We start from the raw sequence: 26,892 nt of genomic DNA, 5'->3' as shown, positions 1-26,892 counted from the left end.
TTGCATTTATCGGCTATAATTGAAACACCATATATCGATGCAGTTCACTGTTAGGATTGCAAGGGGAGGTAACTCTCTTCCACGCTCTCATTGTGAGCCATGGACTAATGCCTGTCATTTATCGAGAAGACGATTGCAGATGCTTATTTGGTTGCAGTGTCACCAAAGCGAGCTTTTCAGAAGGGCTATTCGAAGCGGGTCATGATTTTAATCGTTTCGAAATATAAACAAAAATCAGTTAAACCCATGTAACGATGGACGCACGCGGTCGTAGGCCACAAGTGTCGAAACGCGAAGGCAGGCCTTTGTTTGTTACAGTGGGGGTTCATTGCTTTGGCCTCGTAAACAGTGCATCACAGGCTTCACGCGAAGTGCAGGCCGTGTTAAATCAGCCATGTCACGCGGTCACATGACGTCAGGCAACCCTGCGTCCATTCAGTGCCCGGCCATACCAGCCGCCAACTACCATCTGCCGGAGCCATGGCAGTTATTTTTCGCTCACAACGCCAACGTGGATTTCCTGGACAACGAGGCATTTAGGCTTGAGCCTCCCACTATTTTCGTATCCTCTAGAGATATGCACATGAACAGGCACGAGAGTTTCGCGTGAGGGAGGTCGACGTCCGGGACTGTTTTAGGGGAGATTCCTGTCCTGTGCGTAGAGGACTTACGCTTTGACTCGACAGCCATGAGTGCTGTGAGAATTGCATCGTATATTTAAGTTCATTTGGTTAGTACCAAGGGATCCTGACTGTCATGAAACTGCACGCAACGTGAGCTACGTCTTTTACAGTGATCTGTATTTGCCTGGGCACGCAGCCTAGTAATACGAGCAAACGCCTTAAAACACAGAAGGTGTCTTTTCTCTAAAAACTGCATATCTGACACAACGTGACGCTAACCTGCCAGTCTAACTTCACTTCGCTTTTTCCTCTTATGTCCCTTAAGTACTAATATTCTATGGCCAAGAATACTACTAATCCCATCTTAGACCTGCGCTAGGACGCCCTATAACGATATTTATTTATTTATTTATTTATTTACTTATTTATTTATTTATTTATTTATTTATTTATTTATTTATTTATTTATTTATTTATTTATTTATTTATTTATTTATTTATTTATTTATTTCAACCTCAAAGGCCCCATTGAAGGGGTATTACATGAGGGAGTGGGTTTCAGGGCATAATATTGCTTCGGGTGATGCTTTGAACATTGATGGGTCTGTATGGAGCACGACGTCGGCAGGCAAGTCATTCCAGTCATTACAAAGTATTTTACGCTGATACCTGCCTTTCAACGACGACAGACCCTTACACATATGCTTGAAGGTCAGACTCGTGAGTGAAACCTTGTGAATGTAATAGAACACTGTGCACAAACACGTATTGCACAAAATATGTAGAGAACTTAGTAATTCTATAAAGGCGCTGCGCTCACTCTCGGAATGATCGATACAAGCAAGGAAACATTCTATCATTTTGTGTACATTCATACCAGTGACACAGACGATGATCTTCAATATATCGATTGCTTACTATTCGTTAAAAGCCTTGCGAGAAGCTGGCCTTTTATTTATTTACTTTATATACATGACAAAAAAAAAAAAAAAATAAACGCACGCGAAAAAAAACAAAAAACACCATTGTTGTTACAACCATGCACCGATGATAGAAATCACATGTTCAAAGTATATTACTTTTTTCTCGAGTAAAAGCAAAGCTCCAACAAAGACTAAACTGTCGCCCTCCTGTAATCTCGTGTGTACGTCTGGCACAGTTAGGTGGAATAGTAGTTACTTTCGCCCTTTGTTTGAGCAACTTCTAAGCAGGAAGAGAGCCAACGCAAACGATGCGAGGGCGCACAGGTGGACTGGCGCCGCTGCCTGGCGGGCTGTGCGAAAGGTAGAACCTCAGCTTGCGCGCACAGCGGGAGGAGGGCGCTGCCGTATGGCTGATACTTTTGTGCATCGACTGGCATCGACACATCGGTATAATAACACCGCAGCGGACACCCGAATATTCACCCTGCAGCTTGTTTCCCACTCACGTGCTTGGTTAGCGTGACGAAATTGGCGCAACATGACCATGATATAGCGCAACAGGATAAATAAACAAAAATTGCTTGCTGTTAAGCCTTCATGGACCGTGAATAAACGCGCTTGAGTGCCGATATTGCTCGCTGCGGAATTTTTTATTAAGAGGTTTATTATTTAAGCAGTTAGTATTTACTGACTATTAAGGGGAATACCACGAGTTATGAACTATTACGCAGATTACCAAGAAAGATCACTTTTTCATAATGAAATGCGGTTATGCACACAAAATTTGTTTATCAACTTCAGGCAGTTCAAACAGCATATAGTTCCTAATGCGTCGTCATATTAGACTCATTTAGCATAGGGGACTCATTTATAGCTACCCTCTACTGCTACTGCGTGCTTTTTGGTCCCGGCGTGACCGGTGCGCCGGTAGAGTGTCATGTGGCGCCACCTAGCACCCTTAAGTTGTTCTGCGCATGAGTACTGACGGCGTGGTCGCTGCAGATTATAGCCGTAAGCGGTAGAGCTGTGTATATGGCAGCGCATAACGCGCGGGCCCTCTCGTGCCATGATACCTGAACTGAACATGCGGAGAAGCTCTGCCCCTCTCTCCGCTCTAAAGCTACTCGGGTGTTCCGGCGCCTCCACATCCGGTTCGAAAGAGAGTACTGAGAAATAGTGTCGCGTGAACGGTGCCTTCGAAAGCCGAGCTTTTTGTGCTCTGTGATTCGTACGTCTTGTAACAGTCCCGGTGTGCAGGGAATACACCTGCATCCTTTTTCTTTAAGAATACTTTGTCGAGCTTGTCTACAGCTTCCTCAAATAATTTAATTGGTTCCACGTTTAAACCATAGAAGGATAATCACCAATCATCATCATCATCATCATCACTACCATCCATTATGAGGTACCGCCACTCACCTTATAAACGTCGAAATCACTGATGACGGCGTCAAAACAGGTGTATAAATCATTCAGAAAGTCCACAACCTGCCAAAAGAGAAGGACCAAATAGATTGACAGCGAGGCGATATGGGAGCGATCAGAGCACTTGACTTAATCGAAAGCACTGATGAAACAGGACACATTGACGGGAACAAGAACGCGGGAAACGTAACTTCATCAAAAATAAGAGAACGAAACTTTAACCGAATGCTGACTGTGGCTGCTCGTAAATCCGTGTTTCACCGTCCTCTGTGTGGGCTGGTACAGAAGGCAATTTAATGTCTCCACGAGAACTAAAGCCCAGAATTGACATTGGATATATTGGTATCCCTTCGTAAAGGATATACACTGAAATTGTATGAAACAATGCTTAATCAAGTAGGTCGTGCTCGAAAATGTTTTATCGGGTTCCATCATTGAACGGGTCAATTGATCAATAAAGTGAATGAAAATTTATGAAAATGAGAGTTACCTGAATTGGCGTACTGGATGAACACATGGAGGTGAATCCAACTATATCACTGAAGTAAATGGTCACGCTGTCGTACAGTTCAGGAATCACAGCTTTGCCACGCTTCAGCTGCTCTGCAACCGATCTGTAATGCGAATAATGATTTATTTGAGCTGCAATGCGATCTCAGTAAATATTTCAGTGCAGGAGAACCTTTACTCTCCATAATAATGGAATGGTAATAAGCGGTAAATGAGGAGAAGGTGAAAACTGACAACCAGCTGTTTCCAGAGCACTACTTTATGAGGTTTAGTTTTGCTCTGTGAAATCTACGTTCAGGTTTCACATGAAGAAAACGATCCTGATACCACCTTGAAGCAGAACTCTTACCTCCATCCCATAGCTTTTAGTCTGGCGCCTTTTTGCAGAATAATACATGACAATGTTTGCAGGTGGTCATTAGCAAAAAAGTGATAGACTGTCTGATTGAGTGATAGTGCGCTGTTTAAGTCCTTGGTAACGGTAAACATTTTCCATCCTACGTAACTAGGCGCCTCGCGAAAAGATGTAACGAGCATTTCACATGAGATCATGGCGAGCTCTTTCTAATAAATAAATAAATTGTTGAGGTAATTATTTAATCAATGAATAATTGAAAATGGCATCATCATCATCATCATCATCATCATCACCACCACCACCACCACCACCACCACCACCACCACCACCACCACCACCACCACCACCACCACCATCATCATCATCATCATCATCATCATCATCATCAGCCTGATTATACCCACTGCAGGACGAAGGCCTGTTTCAGAACCGGGTTTCTCCACTTAACCCGTTTCTGTGCTAGCTGCATCCACTTGACCCCTGCAAACTTCTTAATCTCATCCGCCCACCTAACTTTCTGCCGCCCCCTGCTACGCTTTCCTTCCCTTGGAATCCAGTTTGTTACCCTTAGCGACCATCGGTTATCCTCTCTTCGCACTACATGTCCTGCCCATGTCCATTTCTTCTTCTTAATTTCTACTAGAATGTCGGTAACTTGAGTTATTTCTCTGACCCACTCTGCACGCTTTCTATCTCTTAATGTTACCCCTACCATTTTTCGTTCCATAGCCCTCTGGGTTGTCCTCAACTTAAGTAGAACACTCTTGGTTAGCCTCCACGTTTCAGCCCCATAGGGTATGGTGGCATGGTGGTATACATACCTTGGCAGTACTTGATAGAGCAACTCTTCGGATTTCCTCTTCTCTTCCAGAAAGGCAGCAGTCCTCTGTTCTACTAAGACCTCCAGTTCGTTGGCGTACTGCTCCATGCGAGCCATTATGTTATCCATTATGTTTACTTCTCCGTGATAGCCCCTGCAGATACAACCATAAAGTAATAAACTGTACCGTCTCTTTTCAGGCACATGCTGTTATAGTTTCGCTGGCACATGCTTGACAAGTACCGCGCTGGCGCTAGCTGATTTGTAAGATGTAGTACGAACAGCATAGTATTGTAAAAACAATGCGGCGGTGCGCCTCATCGCGTGCACATGGACCACTCACGCACTTGGTTGCACCGTAAAACAGCACAGCTCACGCTCTCCAGATTTTCTCGAGCCACAAAAAAAAAAAAGAAAGAATAATTGGGGTTCGTCCCTGTGTGCTATCTTGAATAACACTAAAGTGAATGAATACCGGGTATTTTTTTTTCACGTTAGTTACGAAGCTAAATTACAACACAATTGAAAACATATGATTATGCGGGTCAAGAGTGCTCCTACATTTGTCCTGTTAACAAAGAGCTGAGTGCGCAATAAGTCGTGGCATTAGGTGAGCTGGAAGCAAGTCGTGTTTTGTTGCAATGTCTAGTTGGTAACATCAGACGCGTGCGAAAGAAAGCCGAAATAAACAAACGGTGCACGTACAGCATATCGCTTTAAAAGGCATCTTTCCTGTTATTGCACATGTTCATCTTCATCATCTTCAGCCTGCAACGTTCACTGGAGTACAAAAAGACTCTGCCATGTTCCTGAAATTAACGCTGTGCCCCCATCCTTACAAACGCTCTAAATATAATCCGGAAACCTGACTTTACGTCGCCCACTACTAGCTACTCTTCTCTTAAAGTCCGATCCGTTACATCGGAAATCTTGCCTTCACATCACATGATTTTTTGTGCCCGCTGATTAGTTGTTTTTCTGATAAGACGAAGTTAACTCTTGTTTGTACCCTGGCATTATCTGCTCTCCTTTTGAGCCATAACGTCCCACGCATAACCTTCATTTTCACTGCGCGTTACGGTGTCCTAAATTTAAATTAAAAAAAGAAAACATTTTCGTTATACTTCACGCTCCTGCTCCAATGACGAATGCTGCTGAGGCACAGCTGTTTTGTACATTTCTCTTGAAGGATGACGCTAAAATGGCGTTCATGGTCTGCGAGTGCCTGCTAAATGTATGTCACCTCATTATTTTACTTCTAGTTATGTCACTCTCATGATCTCGATCTCAGGTCACTTCTAGCAATAAGTTCATTAATATAATTCCTTGGCACTTAAAACGCCTAACTATCAATCTTAAAATGGTGTTTCCTTCCAAAATTGTTGAGTACTAGTTTACCTTTCTACATAACTATTTCTAGACCTGCCGTCTTTTTTTCCTGTTTGGATAGTTGACTGTGCAATCTGTCTTCCGAATTACTCCGTAAGGCAATGTCCTCAGCGAATTGTAGAGTCGTATAACGAGTCTCAATTAACTCTCATCTCCAACTCTTTCCTAATCACTTTTTGAAACACCTACTATAAATGTACGGTAAATAGGGTTTCAAAAGTCGTGTCTCCCTGCTTGAAACCCTTCCTCATTGGGGATGTGTTATGGGGCACTGTAATGCTGTGTAGCCGCGAGATATATGTGTACTGTATTTTACCCATTAAGACATAATAGACACTACATCTCTCGAATTAGACAGAAAACACAATTCAGCAGCGAGCCTACTGAATTACCAGTAACATTGTGAGAGTCCTCCAAGACATGTCCAATGCAAGAATGAACCAAATGTTATTTCAGGCAGTGTCTTTTCCAGAGTTTTGCTCAGCTCTATCTTTGTAGCCTAACATTCCGCAGCACTTGGGCATGGAGTACTTTTACTGGGTCAATAACGAGTTACATTTTTCATATACGGTTGTCCACTGTCGAAAATCGCGAAATATACAAACAGCTTAGCGTGAAAGGAGCTTAGAGTAGGCAATGTGATAGACGTCTCCGATGATAGAAAATATCGGGAATATAGACAATAGCGGGTTGTCTTAGCATGTTCACGCTGACGATGAGGATGGGGATTTGGATGTGGAAGTAACGCTGGCATATGCATCAGGGTATTTACCGATTGATGACGCGCATGAGGACCTTTATTTGGGTGAAGCTTGGTCGGTCGTCAGGATCCTCCGACCAACAGCGCGTCATCAGCTGGTGCAGCTCAGTAATACATGAATCCCTCTCCACGACAGGACGGAAAGGCGGCTCCTCTTGCGACATCACACGTACCAAAATATCTGCATGTGCAAGGCAACCACTGAAGAAACCATTGTACTATAGGGAGTTCAATGGTCGTCAAAATGCAAACATTGCACGAATACAATGAGCACGTTGAACACGTGAGAAAGAAGTTTACAAGAATATGGCAAAATATCTACTACGGCAAAGCAAAACCTTCTTCAATTAAGTGCATCCCAAGATGTTCCCTTTACTCAAGTAATAAGGCCGAAGTTTTATTTCTCCGCCGTGGGAATTGTGTTTTGGCCATGCAAATGGGGCCACACAGGAGAGCTCAGATGCAAACCGACTCGGCTGTGCATGTTTTAAAAATATCTCTACGTTTCAGGGCGGTGAAGTATGGATATATGTTCCCTGCCGCTTAACTGCAACAGCCGAGTCATGTATCAAAGCCACCTCTGCACAACCTCCCCGTAAAGTGTTCACGATACATAACGCAAGTGAACTGACCGTTTTTTCTTGGCTGTAAATAATCTAGAACACTAGCAGTAGTTAGACTCTATACCATAATTTTAAGCTCTCGAAGCTGCATTGACAAATGGCATTGGATTTTTATAACATTATCAAATCATAATCGTTATTTGGCTTTAGGCGCGCTTGAAGGCTATGTGAAAGGCTGACAAGTAGCGTCCACATAAAGTTTCTTATTTTTTATTTTTTTACACACAGGGGGTAGGACGACGGCCAGTTGGCTTCCATGGCACGAAGTTGCCTAGTGGAGTGATAGCAACAGTTGCGACATTAGATAGATGCGTTAATTTATGTGAGCCAACAGCTTCAAATCTGCTTTTGAAAAATCTTTTTTTTTTCTTGTTAAGCAGAAAGGCGCCAGCTTTAGTGACAGGTTAGTGCAAGCGTTAACGAAGCAACTGTCGGCGACATATGCGTGTGTGTGTGTGTGGGGGGGGGGGGGGGGGGGCTACAGAGAAATGTGGGAAAAGATGAAGTCTCATTGACGGCTTGCAGAGACTAAAGTTATTTTCGCACGCGCATTGTGTGCGGCCTTCGCCCATGTAGGCCAACCTTTCTAGATGGATACTGCTGACGATGCAGTTATTTCTCGATGAGCAAGAATTGCAGTGTACTACTCAGCCAACAAAGCAACAGGTATTGATCGGGGCAATTTATTGATACGGGAAGCTAAATATGCTTCGTAGACTTGCCCGTGCAAGCTTCTATTTTAGCTAATTAAACGGGTTTGTTTATTTATTACAGACTCCCGATTTTTGGGTCCCAGCAGAGGGTTTATGCGCGCGAATTTATAATATCGCCAAGGAACAAAGACGCCATTCATACCCGAGTTTTCCATGCGGTCGCAATGCGGATAAAAGGCGTCCTCGCGCAGGATAATCTCTTGGAGGATTATCCCGAAACTGTAGACATCGCCTTTTTGCGTTCCTCCAGATGGACACTGCTTGAGGCGTAAGAGTTCTGGAGCCTTCCATAAGAATTCTGAAAATAAAAAGACAACGCGGACATTTTGAGTATTCCAAATGTGATCTATTCTTAAGTTCTTCCTTTATTCCTGGGTAAAATTACTTAAAATTTATGCACTTCTGTCTTTTGAATAAATAAATAAATAAATAAATAAATAAATAAATAAATAAATAAATAAATAAATAAATAAATAAATAAATAAATAAATAAATAAATAAATAAATAAATAAATAAATAAATAAATAAATAAATAAATAAATAAATAAATCTAAAGATTTTGATGGCACAAATTAAGAACGGTAGCTTTAAGTGCAATGATAGCGTGTTGCTTATGGCGGTCCGGTGTGCTTTAAGAAAGCTTGCATTTGCTTATAATTAAATGCTTTGGTTTGGTGTTGGGTTTCAACGTCGCGAAGCGACTCAGGCTATGAGAAATGCCATAGTGGGGGGCTCCGGAAATTTCGACCAGCTGGGGTTCTTTAACGTGCACTAACATCGCACAGCACACGGCCGCCTAGCTTTTGATCTTCACTGAAACAAGGCCCTTGGGCACAGTAGTCGAGCGCCATAACCACTGCCCCACACCGCGAGAGTACTTATAATTAAATAACTATCTGTGTAGACATCTACGAAGATATTCCTTGACTGCGTAAACGATATTTTGTGTGAGTAATAAGAGGCCCACGTTTCGTACTGCGGTTATCATGTGTTATCAAGGTCTACTACAGCGGAAGCTCTTGAATCACTTGCTTTGAATAACATAATGCATGGTATCGTTATAAGAAGTGTTTTAACGGAATAAGAAAATCAAATGAATTCTATGCGCACACTGCAGGAAATGTTCGTGCACGCTGCAAAACTGGGAATATTTTGACAGCTGGCGCACTTGCATTTCACTCGCCATTTCTGGAGCTTTTATTATTACAAATGAGGTTTACCCGCCTGCACAATTTAAACATTACAGTAAAATGCTGTACCTAAAAGGAAGATGAGAGGACCGATGTGGCTAAATGATTCCAGAATACTTGTACATCAAGTAGGTGTGATCCTCACAACGACTGAACTCTGCCTAGTTTCAGTGGTACGCAAAGAGTGACAAAGCTATGTGTTTTCGTAGCCTAGAATTCTGGGAGGTTTCAAGCACATGTCTAAAATATTGATCGCTTTATAAACTACGTTACATTCTTGCACTCACTCTGCGACCCCTCTGTGACGAATGGGCTGTATGTCTCATCCTTGCGGAAGCTGGGCAGACCGAAGTCGGTGAGCTTGAGCACGAAGTGACTATCCACCAGGCAGTTGGAGCTGCGCAGTCGGCCGTGTGTGCCGATCTCGCTGCTGTGCAGGTAGCTCATGCCCTGCGAATGCCGATGAGACAGCTGATCAGCCAGCAGGCAGTTCACACTGAAATCTCTTGCTATCGAACTGCGGCAGCATTGTCGATGTTTTTGTAGTATCAGCTTTATACACAGCTGCACAAGAGATGCCTTGTAGGTGGTGCATGACCCGTGAGCCGCAGGAACGGCACATGAATCAAACTGGGCCCTGTGTATTCGGAACACGGAGCTCATAATTTTTACCGACCAATAAATGTAGTTACGAACAGCTCTAAAGGGGGGACCATGGACGCAATGTTATACTGGAAGCTCAGTAGTTGGTAGATGTAAGTGAGGGATTTGAGCGCATTGTTAGAGCACTCATCACAAAATGTTCACTGTGCCGTTTCAACGAGAACACTTAAGCTTGAGTAAGGCGTCTGGTCGGCAGCGCATTTCCCTGCGCTTCGCTTCTTTTGCCTGGCACAGACTCCGGTGCAATGGCTTAGTTTATTTAATATGCACCGGAGTTTATATTCTACCACACCTTACTTATGTGGTAAAAGGTTAACTTAGCTTGTCGGTGTCATAGTGTCGTGAAATTTTCACCGCACTCCTGTGATAAAGCTGAGAAAGCATCGATTGCTAAAATTTCTCTTCTTTAGTTACCCGCTTGAAAAGCGCGCATGATAGCTAATATAAGTGACTCGAGAGACCGAAAGGGCATGCAAGGAATGCATGCAAAAGAGGTTGAAAGAGAGAGACAAAAGTGTTTTTGTCTCTGACATTGGTGTTTCAGCCTGGCAATGACACTAACCACCGATGCCCCGGACAGCGCTTCGGTGCCAGCTGCGTTTCTTTGACAAGGACGGCTGTGAAATGTACAGAGCAGCAGCAAGGGACCAAGAAGGGCACTTGTCATTTCTTTGATGTCGCAGTCCGAATCGTGTTTTTCTTACACCTTCTTTAGTTATGTCGAGGTAGTCACGGTCCTTGGCCATATATACGAGAATGGAATACCGGAGTCGTGCTTCAAACCAAGGAGTCATGAAAGGAGCGCAATTATGCAGCCTCCTTTATGAGTAGATAGCATGTCTTGTATGCGCATATTATTGGCCTGGTGACATAGCATTCCAGACTTAAAAACAGGTGGAACTTTGGAGTTTATAGGGATCCACTTTGTTGTAGCCCCACAATGACAACCCGTAACAGAAGAAAGAGCGGCGTTAGTGACAAAAGTTGCTAGTGAGCCTGCATCGTCCCATCATTTTTTTCTTTTGCAACTTCATCCTGTGATGCCACAATACAATAGACCTTGAATTTGTTCCCACATAGGTATTATACCAGCTTGAAGAAAATATTACTAAGTACTCACAGGACAGAAGTTGTATTTTGTGACTAAAGGATCTGTGCAATTGGGAAATAACACAGTATTGTGAATATGGTGTTAAGCTGTCGTTAAAGCTGTGTGTTTCAATATTATTTCAGAAACTTTGTAAGCGGCAAGACAAATTGTTCCTTACGGGCACCAGTTAGAAACAGTCATAAAACCAGAAAGAAGCATTAAGATTAAGGGAAGAACGAATAGGTACAGTCTTTGCAGATGCTTAGAGCGCGCGGCTTGTTTCCGACACCTGTAGAGGGAGTTCCTTTAGCACTTGCTGAAACCTTACCCACTGGAAGGCGAAAAAATCTTAATCCTAGGAAATTTTTCACTCCTTTGTGCACGAGTCGCATGGTGTGTCTCAAAAACGAATTCTCCCCGGGCTCTAATCTTCTGACAAAGGATGTACTCGCTTATCAGTCGCAAAGAAGTGTTAAACGCTGTTGGAACAGCAGAAACCTAAATTTGGCGTCTCTGTATTGTAAGCGTATTCGGTAAAATTATATGAAATCATAAGTGCAGTAAGTTTTGTTATTTGGTTTTAAATGTTGTTTAAAAAGTCAGCAAGTATTGTACTCGTGGAAGCATGCGACACGTTTCAGAAATGGCATAGATAGGGATACATAGCCTCTAAATGCGGTATCTTACCTTGACAATGTCGTTGATTAGGGAATACCGGAACAGCCATTCTAATCGAAGAGAGTCATTATGCAGAACGTCCTGTGGGCGAAAAAAACAGAGTACTCGTAAGAGCAAGAAGTCAAAAACATGTCTCCTTGTAGATGATAAATCAGGCCGATTATTTTTACGCAATGTCAGATTTACTGCAGGCATGTATTCCCCCCGAAAAGTGAACTTAGCAGCCCGACCGTTGTCTATAAGCGATATTATGTGACTGCTTGACTGATGCTGCAAGACGCTCCTTTAGATGCTCAGGCTTGTTGAATATATGCGATGCACACAAGAAGCCCTGGCGAGACCGTAAGGAAACTGCGAAACTATTGCAAATGAAGTAGCTGTACTTACCTGCAGGCTTCCTTTTGGGCAGTACTCTGTGATGATGGCGATGTTGGGCACATCTACGCAGGCGCCAACAAACCTGGCAATATTTTCGTGCTGAGTTTCTCTCATCTGCGTGAGGACAGACGGAAAAATACGAAAACGCTAGTTGTGAATATAGGGTTATTCCGAAATGTCCGTGGTTGCCGCACGCTAAGCCTCCTGACCAACATTAACTTTTAATTTAAGGAATAGGTTTGTGAAATTTGTGTGAATTGATGTGCCTAAACTATGACTGCCTGAAAAACTAATCAATTATGGCTGCGGATAAGAAAAACCGACTGGCTCAAGAAGCATCGCTTATGTAACTTGCGGCTCACTATATAGCAGCGTCGAACGATTTGCACCGTAAACTTCAATTACACTACCAGATTTAGTGGTGCCTAATAAATGAAACAGTTATGCTAGAGCTTTGGCAGATATATTTATCTATTAGTAAACTTGGAGTACAACGGACGCGCTACTTGATAATAAACACTATAAAACCACTGCTGCTCTGTCTTCGGTATGAAATGCAAAAAGCGGCGTGTCTCAGGCAATAAACATTAGCTGCCCCTAACTAGTATCATTTTAACAAAAATTCCCTTTAGAGTAGATGACGGGCGGAAAATTTTACTGCTTATTGCTGTGCAATTGACAGTAGCTACTGCTGACCTTGGAATCGAATAATTAATTCTTCTTTGTCATGTCTTTTCTCAGCTGTCTGGCACATTCAATATATTCGTAAATATACCGATCTCTAGGCATCCGCCTCTGTGTGGGCAACCAGTTTCTCTCATCATTAATACAATTGCCGGAGCATAGGCAGTTGCTTAATGAGTGTGTTCCAGCGTAATGAGCCTAACTGTCAGTTGTGTCCATCGACATCAACTAGGTCAGTTGACTTCTTCAGCCTTAATATGTGGGCGCGTTACGTCAATGATGACTCATTGGACTCTTGGACACGTTAAGTCAACATTGCCGGAGCAGCGTAGAGACGACGATATCAAAAAAGTAAACAGACAGGACTCAGACTTAGTAAGTCAGCACCCTGTATGTGTCCTCTATTAATGCTCTCGTTCTTAGCATTGCTCCAACAATGTTAATGATGTGCTCGAGGGTTGGAATTGTTTACAATTTAGACCAATAATAGATATTGTCTTACCTGCTTCAATTCTATAAGGACGCTTCTTGTGAGCTCTATCCTTTTCTGGTGGGGCAACCTCTTAACCGAAACTACGATACCCTGTGTGCAAAGTAAAAAGAAAAGTACATGAGCATACTCTACAAAGGAATAGTTCATAACTCTAGCAGCTTGGTTAATATGCTTTCTAGGATTACAATATAAATGTTGGCATCGCAGAAATGCTGGACGCCCAGTTTTAACCGTCATGAGCTGAAGAATAGCACGCATTTGTCCATGAGCCTAGTGTATAGCCTCCAACGTCGGGTGTATAACAGAACTGGGGGTAATATTTGTCCCTGATAGTACTTTGGTACGACTGGGTGTTTTAAAACGAAGTGCTTGATGCCAATAGGTGCGTCGATCATTGAGAAGGGGAGAGCCAAGGCACCCTCACATGACTGCAGGAAATCTTTAACGCTCTCACGTCTCCCCCAAATTTTTTACAGAACTGACAAAGGAAGAAGAAGAATATTTTGCATCGTTATTAAAGACTATGGCTACCACTGAGCGTAGTGACCGTATAGTATGAGATATAAAAAAACTTATTTGCACAAGGAAAGCACACACCATAACGATCCCTATAATGTAGCTCGCGAGCATGCTGTGCTGCTTTCGCTTTTATTTTGTGACACCTACATTTCTGCAGTTAATCTAGAGGTCAATTTAGAAAGCTTTGACTGGTACACAAAAATTCCCTGGGCGAGCAGGTGCCCTGCACATAGTTCTTCGTGCGCCTTAAGAAAAGTGGAAATGTAGGAAAACAATGTTCTTACGGAGCTGTTTTACGATGGATTACGATATCTAGATCCCGAGCAGAACCGCCTTTCCTAGGCCTTAGAAAATGACCGTTCGGCAAATGTTATTACATTATAAACTTACAGGAGCGACGGCATTTCCTTGTTTACAAGAGAATTGTTCCGAGAGGCCTCGGAGAACCCATTTTTATCGATCGAGCAAAGACCCGCTCCTCTCGTTGACCCAACTGGAACCCATAAGAGTCTAAGCGTCACTTGCAGCAGCTGTTCTTGGCGTTTACTGCGTTCATGTGCGCGAATAAAACAATAACTAAACGCGCAGAATTCAAGATTTAATAACTTGAGCGATTTTCTTGTTTCGCGGTTTTATTTTAACGTCAAGCATATTTTGTCAGTTTGTAGGGGCTTTCAGCTGTGAGTTGTGATATTTATTTTCAACGGCGTCAAAAAGAAAGGCCCTAACACGGTCCCGTATTTTGGTGCGCCGGACAAGAGCTATGAGCTGTATCGAGCATGACGTTTTTTACAAGTTTCCATTTTTCTAAAGATCAAGTTTGGCATACAGCACTCAGGACACAAAGGCTTGTGTATTGTCATGAACACGGATAGCGTTTGATATGTTCCATTGTCCTTCGGAATGATCTCTATGTCACTGTGGCTATAAGTTAAGGATAGTATATTTCATCACTTTGCGACGAAGAACAGAGGAAAGGTCGTATTTTCAAATCAACACGTTTGCTTCCTCACTGTTACCACTTTTCTGAAAGTCAGGCTTTGAACCTTGAGGCCACGCACTTCCCGAAATACAAGCTGATCAAACAGCGCAGAAAGTATTTTCTACAGAACGATGCTTGATCTAACTTTTATACGGGTTCTGCGTTGAATCTTAATTGTGTTCTAGTTTCTCATGAGTTGACTTGAACTGTGTGAGAGCGAAATAATGAGAAACATACGAGGTTAAGTACACAACGAAAGTGCTGCTTGCCTCTGTTTCAGTAAGTCAGTACTAGTACAGCGATAGCATGAGAATAACCTGATCTTAGGCGCGGTATTTCATTTACCGTGCGAAATAATAATAAAAAATAAATCTTTCGATGGAGTGTTAAACTGCCTGTTTAATTTTGGTGCTTGATTTTGGTAGTTCTTGTAGTCTCTCCGCCCTCTTATTTAAGTATTTGCAACTCCCGAGCTTAAGCATGTGCAGCTAAACAGTATGATGTTCATAACACCAATGAAAATATCGACGAGGCGTGCAATTTTCGGAAAACAGCAACCATTGCAGTGTAACGAAACATGTAGGCCCTAAACACTATTTCTATGACATTCAAAAAGAACAACAAGGCTATGCTACATCGGACCCGACAATATTTTTTCGTGAGTTCTGACGGGAAATTCTGCTGCCATATGACGATGTCTGTTAAGGGCAGGGCTTTTCTGTCTTCCTAAGTGGTTGTAAGCCGCTCTGATGCGTGTAGAAATTTCTATCTAATGTAAAATATTAACGATTTTGCAGTTCTACCGAAGATAGCGTATGGATAGCTCCCTATAATTGTCTAGTGTTATATTCTGCTAAGCTTCCGAAAATGTTCCTCTGATTTCGATAAGGAAGGTGGACCACTCGCTTTTCAAGCCGCTGTTTCTAACTATTTTCAGGACATTTTCTCTTTCTGTGGGAAATAGATTCCGCGCAGCTTTCGTGGAGAAAATCACCACATTGCTTTAGTTTTTCTCAAGGCAAGCACTCTTGCCATTGCGATTGTCCGTATGCGAATCGAACACTAAATCGGAACACCCAGACTAGGTGTAGAAACACATTAGAGGAAGAAGACAGTACGTCATCCAGATAGTCTAGCCCATTTATGGACGGAGAGTCTAGCCATAACTCTGAGGTAGGAGCTCTGGTTCTCCACGCGCCTGGCTAAAAGGGTTCGAGAAAGCACTGAGGTTGAGCCACCGGACGCCCAGCTCTAATGCGCATTAGGCACATACCTGCAAGGGGCGAACTAGCTCATTGCGTATGAGCAGGCTAGACACTGTTTACTAGGCAGAAGTGCAGGTGGATAGCAGGCGAACTGGCAGTGTCAGATACTCATTCGGGAGCTGCTATGATGGAATAAATTCATTTGCACCTCTTGGGCTGGGTATATATATAGGCGGTTCATATCTAAATACTATTACTGTTTCTTGAGTGTTTGTAGGCGCGCACACAGCCAGAACACACTAAGGAAAACGCAAGCCCCATTAGGCATATTGGGCATACAAACTGGGGTGATATGTGCGCCAAGGACGTCTAGGAAAAATATGGAAGGTATTCATTATCTCCCTCCGCGATCACCCCATGCATGAACTTCGCAAATATGCGCAGTGCCGTTAAGAGGTGCATAATCAATAATGTCTCAAAGGCGCAAGTGCGCACTCTTAGGGCACCTTGCTTCTAATAGCAAGTGCGTTTGTTGCACAAGCAGAATCTTTCGCACTCTGCACTGCGTCTCGTGATATGATTGTGCAGAAAGGAACAGCAATGTCGGTGCTAGAAGTCAGGGACCACCGTATTGGATTATAGCGCATATCTAGTAGGTATTTTCGTTTCCGTAAAGTATTTTATTCAGGCAGCAGCGGTTACCTGGTTGCAGACCTAAAGGCAATAAATGCTTTACTCAGTGCTGCCTCCCCCCCCCCCCCCCTCTTGTACAACAGTCAACTGTGGTTAATGATATATTACAGCCATAAGAGCAGCCTTTCAACAATGAGCGCTAAAAGAAAGTAACTCGTCAAGACATGGCAGCAAATCTTACTAATAATATTACGTGTAATAGAGAGCGACGTAAACATAGACATCAGGACATAGTTAATACTACGCCTAAACGGAATTTACCAGAAAATCAGTTGCTTTTTCTCTACAATTTTTCGTATAGGCCTTATAGCAATGGGCTCTATTTTGATGTGACTGATTGGCATCCTAATTAAATTCTTATTATTTCATTTTTTCCTCTGGCTGGTGATTAAGCGTTCGAGAGTGTGTGCCGATTTGGACTGTTATTTGTGCATAGTGCACAAATTAAAGAGGAGCGGGGGAGTGGGGCAAAGGAAGGTGGGTTAGAACTTTATATGCAGATTATGAGACTATGAAGCAGAATATGCTTTAGCTAGGACGTGATAGATTTTACTTAGGAAGCTTACATGAAGTAACTTTCCTGGCGGAAAATTGACAAGGAGTGTACCGTGGGTGATTCTGTACCATTGTGTAACAGGCTTTTGAGACGAATCTTAGATGCTGTTGGGCCAAGGTGTTGGACACGTAGCGCTCCTCATCCGTTTCTTGATCGATAGCTGTTTGCTCGCTTGGCGGTAGCGATGAATGCGAGTCAGCGTCGATAAAATGAACCAAAATGCGTCTTCATACACTTTTTACAGGTCATTATACAGAACAAGGTCGGCACAGAGTCCGAATGCTACTAGCCGTAAGGCTGCTTCACATGCAAGCGATTGAGCGAACTCGGCGGCGAGCGGCAGCGACAGAGCGAAAATTTTCCAACCTGTTGGAACTGCGTCGCTCTCATAGCACAAGCCGCCGCGACAGCTGAAAACAGGTTTTATTGCGACATCAATACTGCGCCAGGTTTTGGCCCGTCGCGGCGTCCCTTGAACGTTTGACCTTGAACAACCGCGAAGAAGAAGAAGAAAGAAGAAAAAAAGAAAGAACAGAAGAGAAAAAAGAAACAGAAAAAGAAAAAGAAGAAGAACGCTCGGTCAGCGGCAGCTAACGCTTTCGCTCCACATTCGGTTCAGCAGCATTGAACCCTTCTCATTTATGTGTGGACTGGTAGCTTACGCTCTCGCGCCATACCCTTAAAGGATGAGCTTAAGTGTCCCTAATAATGTAGCACCTTACACTGATAGGGCGTGATAGGAGAATAATGTAGTTGGCAAAATAAGCTTCAACTAGAGGTAACCAGAGTTAAACCACAACTAATGTTTCGCGTCGCGGCGGCAAAAATTGCTAGCAGTTTCGCTTGCATGTGAAACAGGCATTACACGACTGTGTTTGCACAGCGACGGCTGAAGAGAGTACGTCGCGTCGCTTCGTTGCGAGCGGCACTGCACCCAACGGACACTCGTGATGGTCTCTCTTTCCAAGCTACAGCTGTACCACTTATATAGCCCAGGCAACCGTTGCCATTAAAATTGTCCAATCCGGAAGCAGCACTTCACGGGGGCCCTGAGAGGTCCATTCAGCGAGAGCGCTGATCACCCTTTCCAAACCTGCCGCGGCGCTCGGGGGTTCCGCCACCAGAGGGCCAATGCCAGGCTGTCTAGGAATTTGCTGGATTGTCTCAAAATGAAGCTCGCCTATGCTTCGTACCACCGCGCCACTACGCTGCGGCGCAGCATGGGACCTTGCCAAGGGGCGCTAGTCGAAGTTTTGCGTACAGCTGGGTTGGAATTCGAGTGGCTTGCTCGGCACACAGCAGTTGAGGGTAAGCATTATGTGATTTCGATCAGTCCGGTAATAGCTTTATGTATTTTAGCCCTGAAATTAATTCTGCCACTAAATCTGGAAACCTGAGGAAACCTCAATGATTTATTGTTTTTTCAGCTCGGGGCGTGGTATTATAAGGCTGGCGTTCGCCGTATTGTGATTACAGGATAAGCTGCTCTTGCTTTTAAAGTACCAGACAAATTCTACAATTTCACACTGAAAATATCTCCTGTTCAAATAGCGACAGAAAACGCCTTACTCATGCAAGGATGGCTTGCATAACTAGATTACAGTAGCATGCAGCTTATCTTCAGAGTACAGAGGACGTGCTATGTTAAAATCTCTTGGTAGTTATGACAGAATGGCCGTGTCCCAAATGTAACAGAGAGTTCGGATGATACAGAAGAAGAAGATGGATTTTGCTTCATACCAAAAGTGGAATGCTATGCCAGTGACCCAATTTCTTGTCGTCAGTGACGCATATTAGCTGTTTACCAGGCGCGTCTCATAAGAGAAGCTCCAGCATGCGGGGAGCACAGACATTATTATTGTTCTCTGAAATACTTCTAATAATTTTCACTGGCTAGGGATTCAGAAGCGAAGCAGTTTGCTCTGCAGGTTTTACACGATGGTTGATGTGTTATGCAGCAGAAGCATTAGCCATCAAATGACTTTCTCTGCACGCACATGGGCAAAGAAAGGAAGTCAAAGCGTTCGAAAGGCATCCAGATTAATCATGCAAAATATTATTTTTTTAGCTCGTTTCCAACGTAATCAACGTCATTCTTTTGGCACGTGGGATGCGGCTCAAAACGCCAGACAAAATAGAAAAAGGAAGGGGGGAGAGGGGAGATTTTACGTTAACTACTTCCTGTCTAGCTACCGTCTCCGCACTCTTGTTCAAATGCACCGCTTCGCTGCTAAACGGTGGGCGACACGCGTAATGTTCAAAAAGAGTGCACGCGGCTGCCCGAAACGTGGGCTGGCAGAGAGCTCACCTTGAAGGATCCTGTCAGGATGAACTGCTGTTCGTTGGCCTTGGCAGCCGCTTCTAGTAGGGCACTCTGCGGCACAAGAATCGGAAGAGGGAGGAAGGAGACGAGGGTTTGTCACAGGGCCAGCAGGAAGACATGTTAGTCTGGTTCGCTCTTGCAGTTGCACGCGAGCAAGCAAGTGGCGATGCAGAGGGAATGGTAGGGTGACAGAGACAAATATAACGACGCACGATGGCGCCTCCAAGTAATCCTTGTTACTTTTATTCACCTTAGTGGGTGTCATACGTTTGGCTTAGGAATGTCCATGTTAGAAGCACAGGACAGAAAAATCAGCTCAGGATTAAATTTTGAACGCTCATTAAAACTGATGTACTGCATCATAGACTTTAAGCACATAGAAGAAGCGCACGTTGACATGGGTGAAATATCCAAGAACTAATTTAACGCATGCTAATAAGATTCAACTACTTGAACAAAATTACGCATTATCTGGAACATACAGGGTAGTTCAAGCTGGAATTACATTTCTGCTTAGTAAAAGAAAAGTTTGGCGTTAGATATCAAAGTTCGTTAGTGGGGTGCTCACAGCCATCTTTAATACTATTTTTACGTGATTATGATGCAGTACTGGCGTCCTTATGCGCATCATAAAGAAGACTAAAATAAAACGCACTGTTGGGCCATGGCGCCTGCCAGCAGTCATTATTGAGTTTTTGCCAAACGAGCTGTACAAGACAAGTTGTGGCTCTTACCCCATAAATTTTATCTGCAAGAACTTATTTCCACTGTAGTAGGTACTGTAGCGAGTGTCTTGGCCTTGTGGAAAGCTTTATACAGGGTGCCGAAGTTTGGACTTTCCGGATTTTTTTGAAGTTACGAAGAGCCGTGCACAAAAGCCCTTTTTCATTACTAGGTCATGCGGCAAGACGGACGCCAACTCTAAAGCCATCGTTACGGCAATTACGCCAAAATTCAGTTCATTAACTTTTTTTTACTGCAATTAGTATGCACGTTTCTGTTGACAACTTGTAGTGAAATTAGGACTAATCGTTTTATTCAATTTTAATACCTCGCCTGTGTCCTGAAATATAGACGTTTAAAATGTCAGTCTAAAATCATGTAATAACGCACGCGAGACCGCGGCTTTCGCATTGAGCTTATTTTAGGTGTGAAGCTCCTGTTGCATGCTTCACTTGACTACAAATTGGACAGATTGAAGACGCTAACCGATCGGACCATTTTCGCGGCCTGTTATTACGTTCCTAATTCGCATCTGAGCGTCGAGAGCGAAATTTGAACATTTAGTTTGTTAATGTTGCCTAATTGTTCATGCGACCAGAATGAAAAAGAGGATATATTTTAATAAAGTTCACTTGAGTTCAATTCAAAGAAATATCTAGAATTTTTTTTTTAAAACAAAAGGACGCCCCGCATATTCACCAAAATGTTAGCAGCACCTTGCTTCCAGTAGCTAATTATAGGAAGTGATATACGGCTACTGTTATTTCTTATTCAACCGTAGAGCTTTTTATTGTCTTGAATTGCTATACGAGTAGTAAATGTTAGGATGTCCAAAACACTGCAAAGGAAACAACTTGATGATATATATAGAGTTAAGAAGCGGGCCGCGCAATCCAAAGCCATTCTGTTACGCGCTATTGAAAGCTGTAGTTATTAACGCAAGGCCAAGCAGGGTGTCGGTTGGGGGCAGCGTCTACTAACAATGGCCGGGGATGGAATACCTACGTCTCGCAGATCTGGAGCCCAGTGCACCCAGCCTCTCTCCATCTTAGTGGACATCTTTTGAACGGTAAAATAAAAATCGAAAATAAACGACACGTTCGGCATCCAACACTTGTCACACGGTGCGATTCTCCTAATCCATCATGAATATTACTTTTTCAGATATAAAACTAAGGTATGTTTTTATATACAATTTAACATGGTTAAAATAATGTCAACAGTTGAGTGATATTTTAACTGATGATATGCGAGTTCCGATCTGAATCGAATAGTGATAAAGGGAATCGGACACGAATCGAGTAGCCATACTAATCTTAGTTATCTATGAGGATATTCGTTAAAACGAAGGGTAGGCAAAACCACAGAAGCGCCGGCCACAGCGCTGTGCAATAATAATAAGACCTCGAGTTTGAGCGGTATTTGCTAACTAAGGCAATACTAGCCTCTACTGCGGGCTCATAGCACTAAGTTAGAATATTAACGCTATGACAGTCAAATTATATGCGTGGGAAAATTAGCTTTTGCTATTACTAAACAAAGAAAATATACTAGAGCCACAGCTCGGGACTCGAGGCAGGTGACATATGCACATGAGCAATTTCACGTGAGATAAGGCTTCATGGGCTGGTTGTAATGAATATTTAAGAGCTTTGCCGCGTCACTCAGTCTTAAGTGGTCATGTATGAGCGTTATCAACGCCGGCACATAAGTTAAACCGCTTCTCGGATCAGAACTCTTCATTGCGCACTTACTGATCGCGGACGAATGGGGCGCAGTATCTATGTGCGCCCTATTTTGGAAACAGTCTCGTGGAAGATTACGGTGGCCGTTAACCGAATTGCTCGATATTCTATTCATAATTAATAATAATTGGTTTACAGGAACGGGAAGACGCAGTATTTGTCACACTAGTTTCTGTGAATACCTGACCCGCGCCATAAGGAAAGCGAGGAAGATGGCAGTGAAAGGTGATAAAGAGAAAGAGGCGCCGTAATGGAGGGCTTCGGAGTAAGTTCGACCACCTGGGGGTCTTTAACTTGCACTGACATTGCACAGCGCGCGGACGTCTCTTCGTTTCGCCTCCATCGAAACGCAGCCGCAGAGGTCGGGTTCGAACCCGGGTACTCCGGCATAATAGTTAGGTACCTTAACCACTGTACCACCGCGGCGGGGCTATTTACAAATTTCAAATATTCTCACTTCCCTACACTTATCTCTTTCAAGAACGAAACATCTTCGACAACCCTTTAAGACAACTGAGCGGAAGCTACGGAGCCGAAACGAGCTCTCTCTAAGCAGCGAAATATAGCCTCCACTCGCAGTTATTAGTTTTTCTTGAAACATAGTGAATTGTTGATTACTGTTATTTGAGGCACATGTATTTCGCAACTGCCAATGTTCAACTTTTACAGACAAGGGAAAAAACTTGACTATAGCAAAATTTGTTCGACGCGTCCAGTTACCGAAAGTGATAGACGGCCACAGGCGCCACATTGACGGAATGAAGTTACTGCACGGAGAGCTACGCACCTGGTGGTCAAGCACATCGTCATATGGCTGAACTATCCGACATTGTGGACACTCCGCTCTTCTAGTTTTACCTTCATTACCTGACCCCAGAGCAACCTCCATCTAACTCTATATTTTTAATAAACGTTTTCACCACCACCACCATTGCCATGAAAAACTGAACAGAGTGGCTTAAAATAAAAATGAAAAATTGTTGGCGCACAATCAGATGTTATCACTGAATCACTTAGCCCAAGTGACGATCTCATTTGTCCCAACTGTGGCAAGCAGCATGAGGCGACGTTTTTCCGCTGCACTGCGTACCAAAAGGAGAAACTAATCTATAAGTACAAGACGTCCAAGAATACCGACTAAAGCCACATACGGTGGGATAGCAAGGTGGGACTCGCACTGTGGTCAAGGCAAGAAAGCTTCTTGCCTTCACCACAGTGTGTGTCCCATCTTGCCGATCCAAGTGTTGCAGCGATTACTTTATCCTGAGAACACGAGGAATGATCTGTGCCCCTTTTTGCTGACATTACAGCCATTGTGGACTGTGCAGAATTTGAAATAGCCAATCCAGCGGGCGTATCTCTCTTTTTTCTGTTAGTTTATTCGGATCATAAGGCTGAATTTTGCCCGCCACCGCAGTGGTGCAATGGTGCAGTGGTGAGACGCCCGACTACTGGGCTGGAGTACCCGGATTCGAACCCGACGCCGGCGGCTGCGTTTTGATGGAGGCGAAATGAAGAGGCGTCCGTGTGCTGTGCGATGTCAGTGCACGTTAAAGATCCTCAGGTAGTCGAAATTACTCCGAATCCATCTTCTTTTTCCGCTTTCACTTCCACCTTCCTCCCTCCCCTTACGGCGCGGTGCAGGTGTCCACAGAAGTGCGACAAATACTGCGCCTTTCCTTTCCTCTGAACCAATTATTATTATTTATTAAGGTTGCATTTTAAGACCTCAGTCAGAAAATGTAGAGAAGAAACTTCATCCTGCAGCAGCTCAACAGGTGTGTACGAAGGTGAACACAGGACGTTGAAAGCTGCCAAAGTCAGCCCAAATAAGCGTCTTTTTTTGGTCCCATATCTTGTGGTCTACGCTGTTTCCGTCAGCATGTTTAATTAGCAAGCGCAATCGTCTGCATTCGCAAATATTTATGTGATTTCTGTGCGACAGAATCTTAAAAAACGCCGAGCCACCTGTCACTGCAGCCGCTGGAATGCATTGATAACGACTGCAACAAATTGTTTAAGCGACGTTATTTTTCTAGAAGGCACGTATGAGGACCAAATATCTCCCCGTGCTCATTGGAAAGAGTCCATATAAAATGTCATTTATGATGCAGTTACTGTCATAGCGCCAATAGTAATAATCCTACGAAAGGCTTGTGATTTTGTGCGATTTTCAGATTTAAACCTAACGTAAACTTTCGCAGTTAAATAGTGATTAATAAGTATTGCCAGCAAGGCATTTACTGCTGAAATACGACTGTCCTAATTGAAGGCCAGATACGCAGCTTCAGTGGCATTCTTGCAAACTGTGCAACGTGAGTTCCGCAGTTTGTAACTTAACAGTGAGACTATTACTCAGAATAGAGTAGTAATGTTTGACAAGTGCCTGCAGATGTTATGAATTTTATCAATTTGAGTTGTGTTTATATGCTTGTATTTCATTCCCCCCCCCCCCCCCCCCCCCCCCGCCCTGCTATGATCTGTACTAGATCGCAGTATCTATAAATAAATAAATAAAAATAAATAAAAAGTATTTGAACTTTATTATACGCAGCGCACTCTGTTTCATTTTCATTTCTTCTATTCATATTTGTCTCACATATTCAAATCTCACTTCATAGCAAATACATTGGGAACCTGGTTTCACTGTGCGGTCAAAGAAGCGTTGTAGGATTTGCTTGCTTGTATTGTTCTGCGGTTTTATGCCATGCAAATTTTGAAGCGCGTCTTATGTACCGCAATTCCAAGACAATTTGGAAAATTATAGATCTGTTGTCCTCATAAGACGAGTATCGGGAAATTTACGTTCTGATACTATTCTTCTGGTTAACGTATTCTAACTCCCTGTTGGCATGATCACACGCACGCACACGTGTGCACCTCTCCCCCCCCCCCCCCCACACACACACACACACAAATGTATATATATATATATATATATATATATATATATATATATATATATATATATATATATATATATATATATATATATATATATAGATATATGGAAGCCGGTTTCTATGACTTCGGCAGCGAAGTGCTGAAAATTGTAAGAAAAGCCAAGCTCCGGCGAGACCGGAGACAAATAAATGTCTTCCTAATGTATATGTTGGAAATTTTAAGTTCATGGAGCAAAGTATCCGTTTATATACTGATAGCCTATCGAAAAACCTACCGCACTGGTGATGGAGAGGCGGCTCATCATCCAGCTACTTCGTTGGTTGCGTGTGAAGGTGATCTCCTCCCACTTGATGCGCCAGGACATGTTGGCGATGGCGCTTTCCAGCTGCATTTTGCTGCGATGCCAAGACAAGAAAAACCCTCAATAATTCTCCACTGACGCAGGGGTAGACGTGAAACGAATAGAGACAGCCGAAAGCCACAACATTTCCAAGCTGACAGCAGGAGGGTGCGCTATATATGTCGGAACCTGAATGAGTATGCGTTTCCGATGAAGCGGTGTTCAGTCCCGTATTGATATATCGGAAGATAATACGGGACATCAGGCGGCGAAAATTCATTCGAAGACCTGTTATAGGGCTTGCAGCGAGGTTCGCAGTACGTTGATTTCGCACATAAAAATTGGGAATTTTGTGCTGTAAGAATAGTATTACACAGGCGGCCAAACATATAAATCAATCCGGCAAGAAGTAAATTTTCTTTCGAGGCGTTCTAAAGGAGCTTCTTTGGCTTTATGTCATACACTCCTGGCATATATTCCTGCTAGAATGCTCGAGCAACAGCTTTATCAGGTAAAAACTGTGCGAGAACGGTCGTGGTTGAAAACCATGTAAAAAAAAAAGTGGGACTTAGTAAAAAGCACGATTCATATCGCGCGTGCAACCTTCCAAGAGTATAAATTCAGAGCACCGCTTGACGTGCAATTGCTGTTTCTAGCATTTTCTTCAAAGACGTTACAATTGCTGCAGTGAGCTTTCAATGAATCGATTACCGGAATAACTGACTCTGTTCGTGTGATTAACAACCACACTTTGTGCATCGCAAAGTTTTCATGGTTCTGCCATATCTTGCAACATGTATGACGAACAAGCTCAAATGTTTATCGCTTTGCTGGAATGAAGGAACGCCATTAATTACATTGCATCAGTTTCGGCACAAACATCGAAGCATTAAGACCATTTCAGAAGTTCGCGAGTTAGAAATGCAGTCATACGAGTTGGTACAAGGCTGGTAACGAAGGGAAATGGGGAAACAACACCTTACGTTGGGAACGCCAATAGTGCGTGGTGCGTGTACATCGTTCCAATCCTTTTGGCTCTTTTAGTAACAAGTTGGTACACTATCAGTGCAATCCTTAGTGATTCAACGTGCTTTAAGAACGTTAGACGTTTCACCTGGCCGTCACCCTTATCTCTACATGCTCCGGGCTGTCAGATACAAACTTCATGTAAAAAAAAAAAAAAAAAAAAGGAGTGGGGTCATAACTGAATCAACACTGTTTCGTACTCCGTCAATGCCCCATATTAAGGCAATAAAGGTATTGTAAATGGGCTGGACCAGTACGACACTGCAGCGACGTAAGAGAGGTTGCTGCTGCTATGCTTATAAAACGTCAAATTATGATGTAGTGCCTCTGGAGCCATCGTGATTCACTAATAATGATGCGAAAAACTTTGCGTTTTGTATCTTTGACTGCCTTTAAACGATTTCTATATGTCCTCTTGTCTTTTTTTGCGTGGCCTTCTAGGCAAGCAGTCATCATTAAAATGAAGCCCTTTTTTCTTTGTTTAAAGCAGCACTATTAAGCGCCAGTCATGTCTGATAGACCTCTCATGTAACGCCCTTAGTGGGCATTTGAGGT

The 26,892-nt window shown here is 43.2% G+C and overlaps 1 protein-coding gene across 1 annotated transcript in view; it reads right to left on the bottom strand.

Moving 5' to 3' along the window:
• Positions 1–26,892, bottom strand: part of LOC146185575 (atrial natriuretic peptide receptor 1-like) — a 100,812-nt gene that overhangs the window by 14,826 nt on the left and 59,094 nt on the right. Inside the window, exons 8-19 of the mRNA XM_084605557.1 lie at positions 25,246–25,366; positions 21,328–21,381; positions 19,585–19,650; positions 13,331–13,411; positions 12,154–12,258; positions 11,776–11,847; positions 9,623–9,785; positions 8,287–8,442; positions 6,821–6,989; positions 4,661–4,813; positions 3,462–3,585; positions 2,966–3,034 (exon numbers count right to left, since the gene is read on the bottom strand). Coding sequence (XP_084461683.1) covers positions 2,966–3,034; positions 3,462–3,585; positions 4,661–4,813; positions 6,821–6,989; positions 8,287–8,442; positions 9,623–9,785; positions 11,776–11,847; positions 12,154–12,258; positions 13,331–13,411; positions 19,585–19,650; positions 21,328–21,381; positions 25,246–25,366 — 1,333 coding nt within the window. The remainder of the gene's footprint in view (positions 1–2,965; positions 3,035–3,461; positions 3,586–4,660; positions 4,814–6,820; positions 6,990–8,286; positions 8,443–9,622; positions 9,786–11,775; positions 11,848–12,153; positions 12,259–13,330; positions 13,412–19,584; positions 19,651–21,327; positions 21,382–25,245; positions 25,367–26,892) is intronic.

This window comes from Amblyomma maculatum, chromosome 6 (genome assembly GCF_055883805.1).
Source record: "Amblyomma maculatum isolate TAMU_Amacu chromosome 6, ASM5588380v1, whole genome shotgun sequence".
Classification (NCBI taxonomy): Eukaryota; Metazoa; Arthropoda; class Arachnida; order Ixodida; family Ixodidae; genus Amblyomma; species Amblyomma maculatum.
The sequence above is the reverse complement of the archived record's forward strand: the minus strand, read 5'-3'. Positions and strand labels throughout refer to the sequence as shown.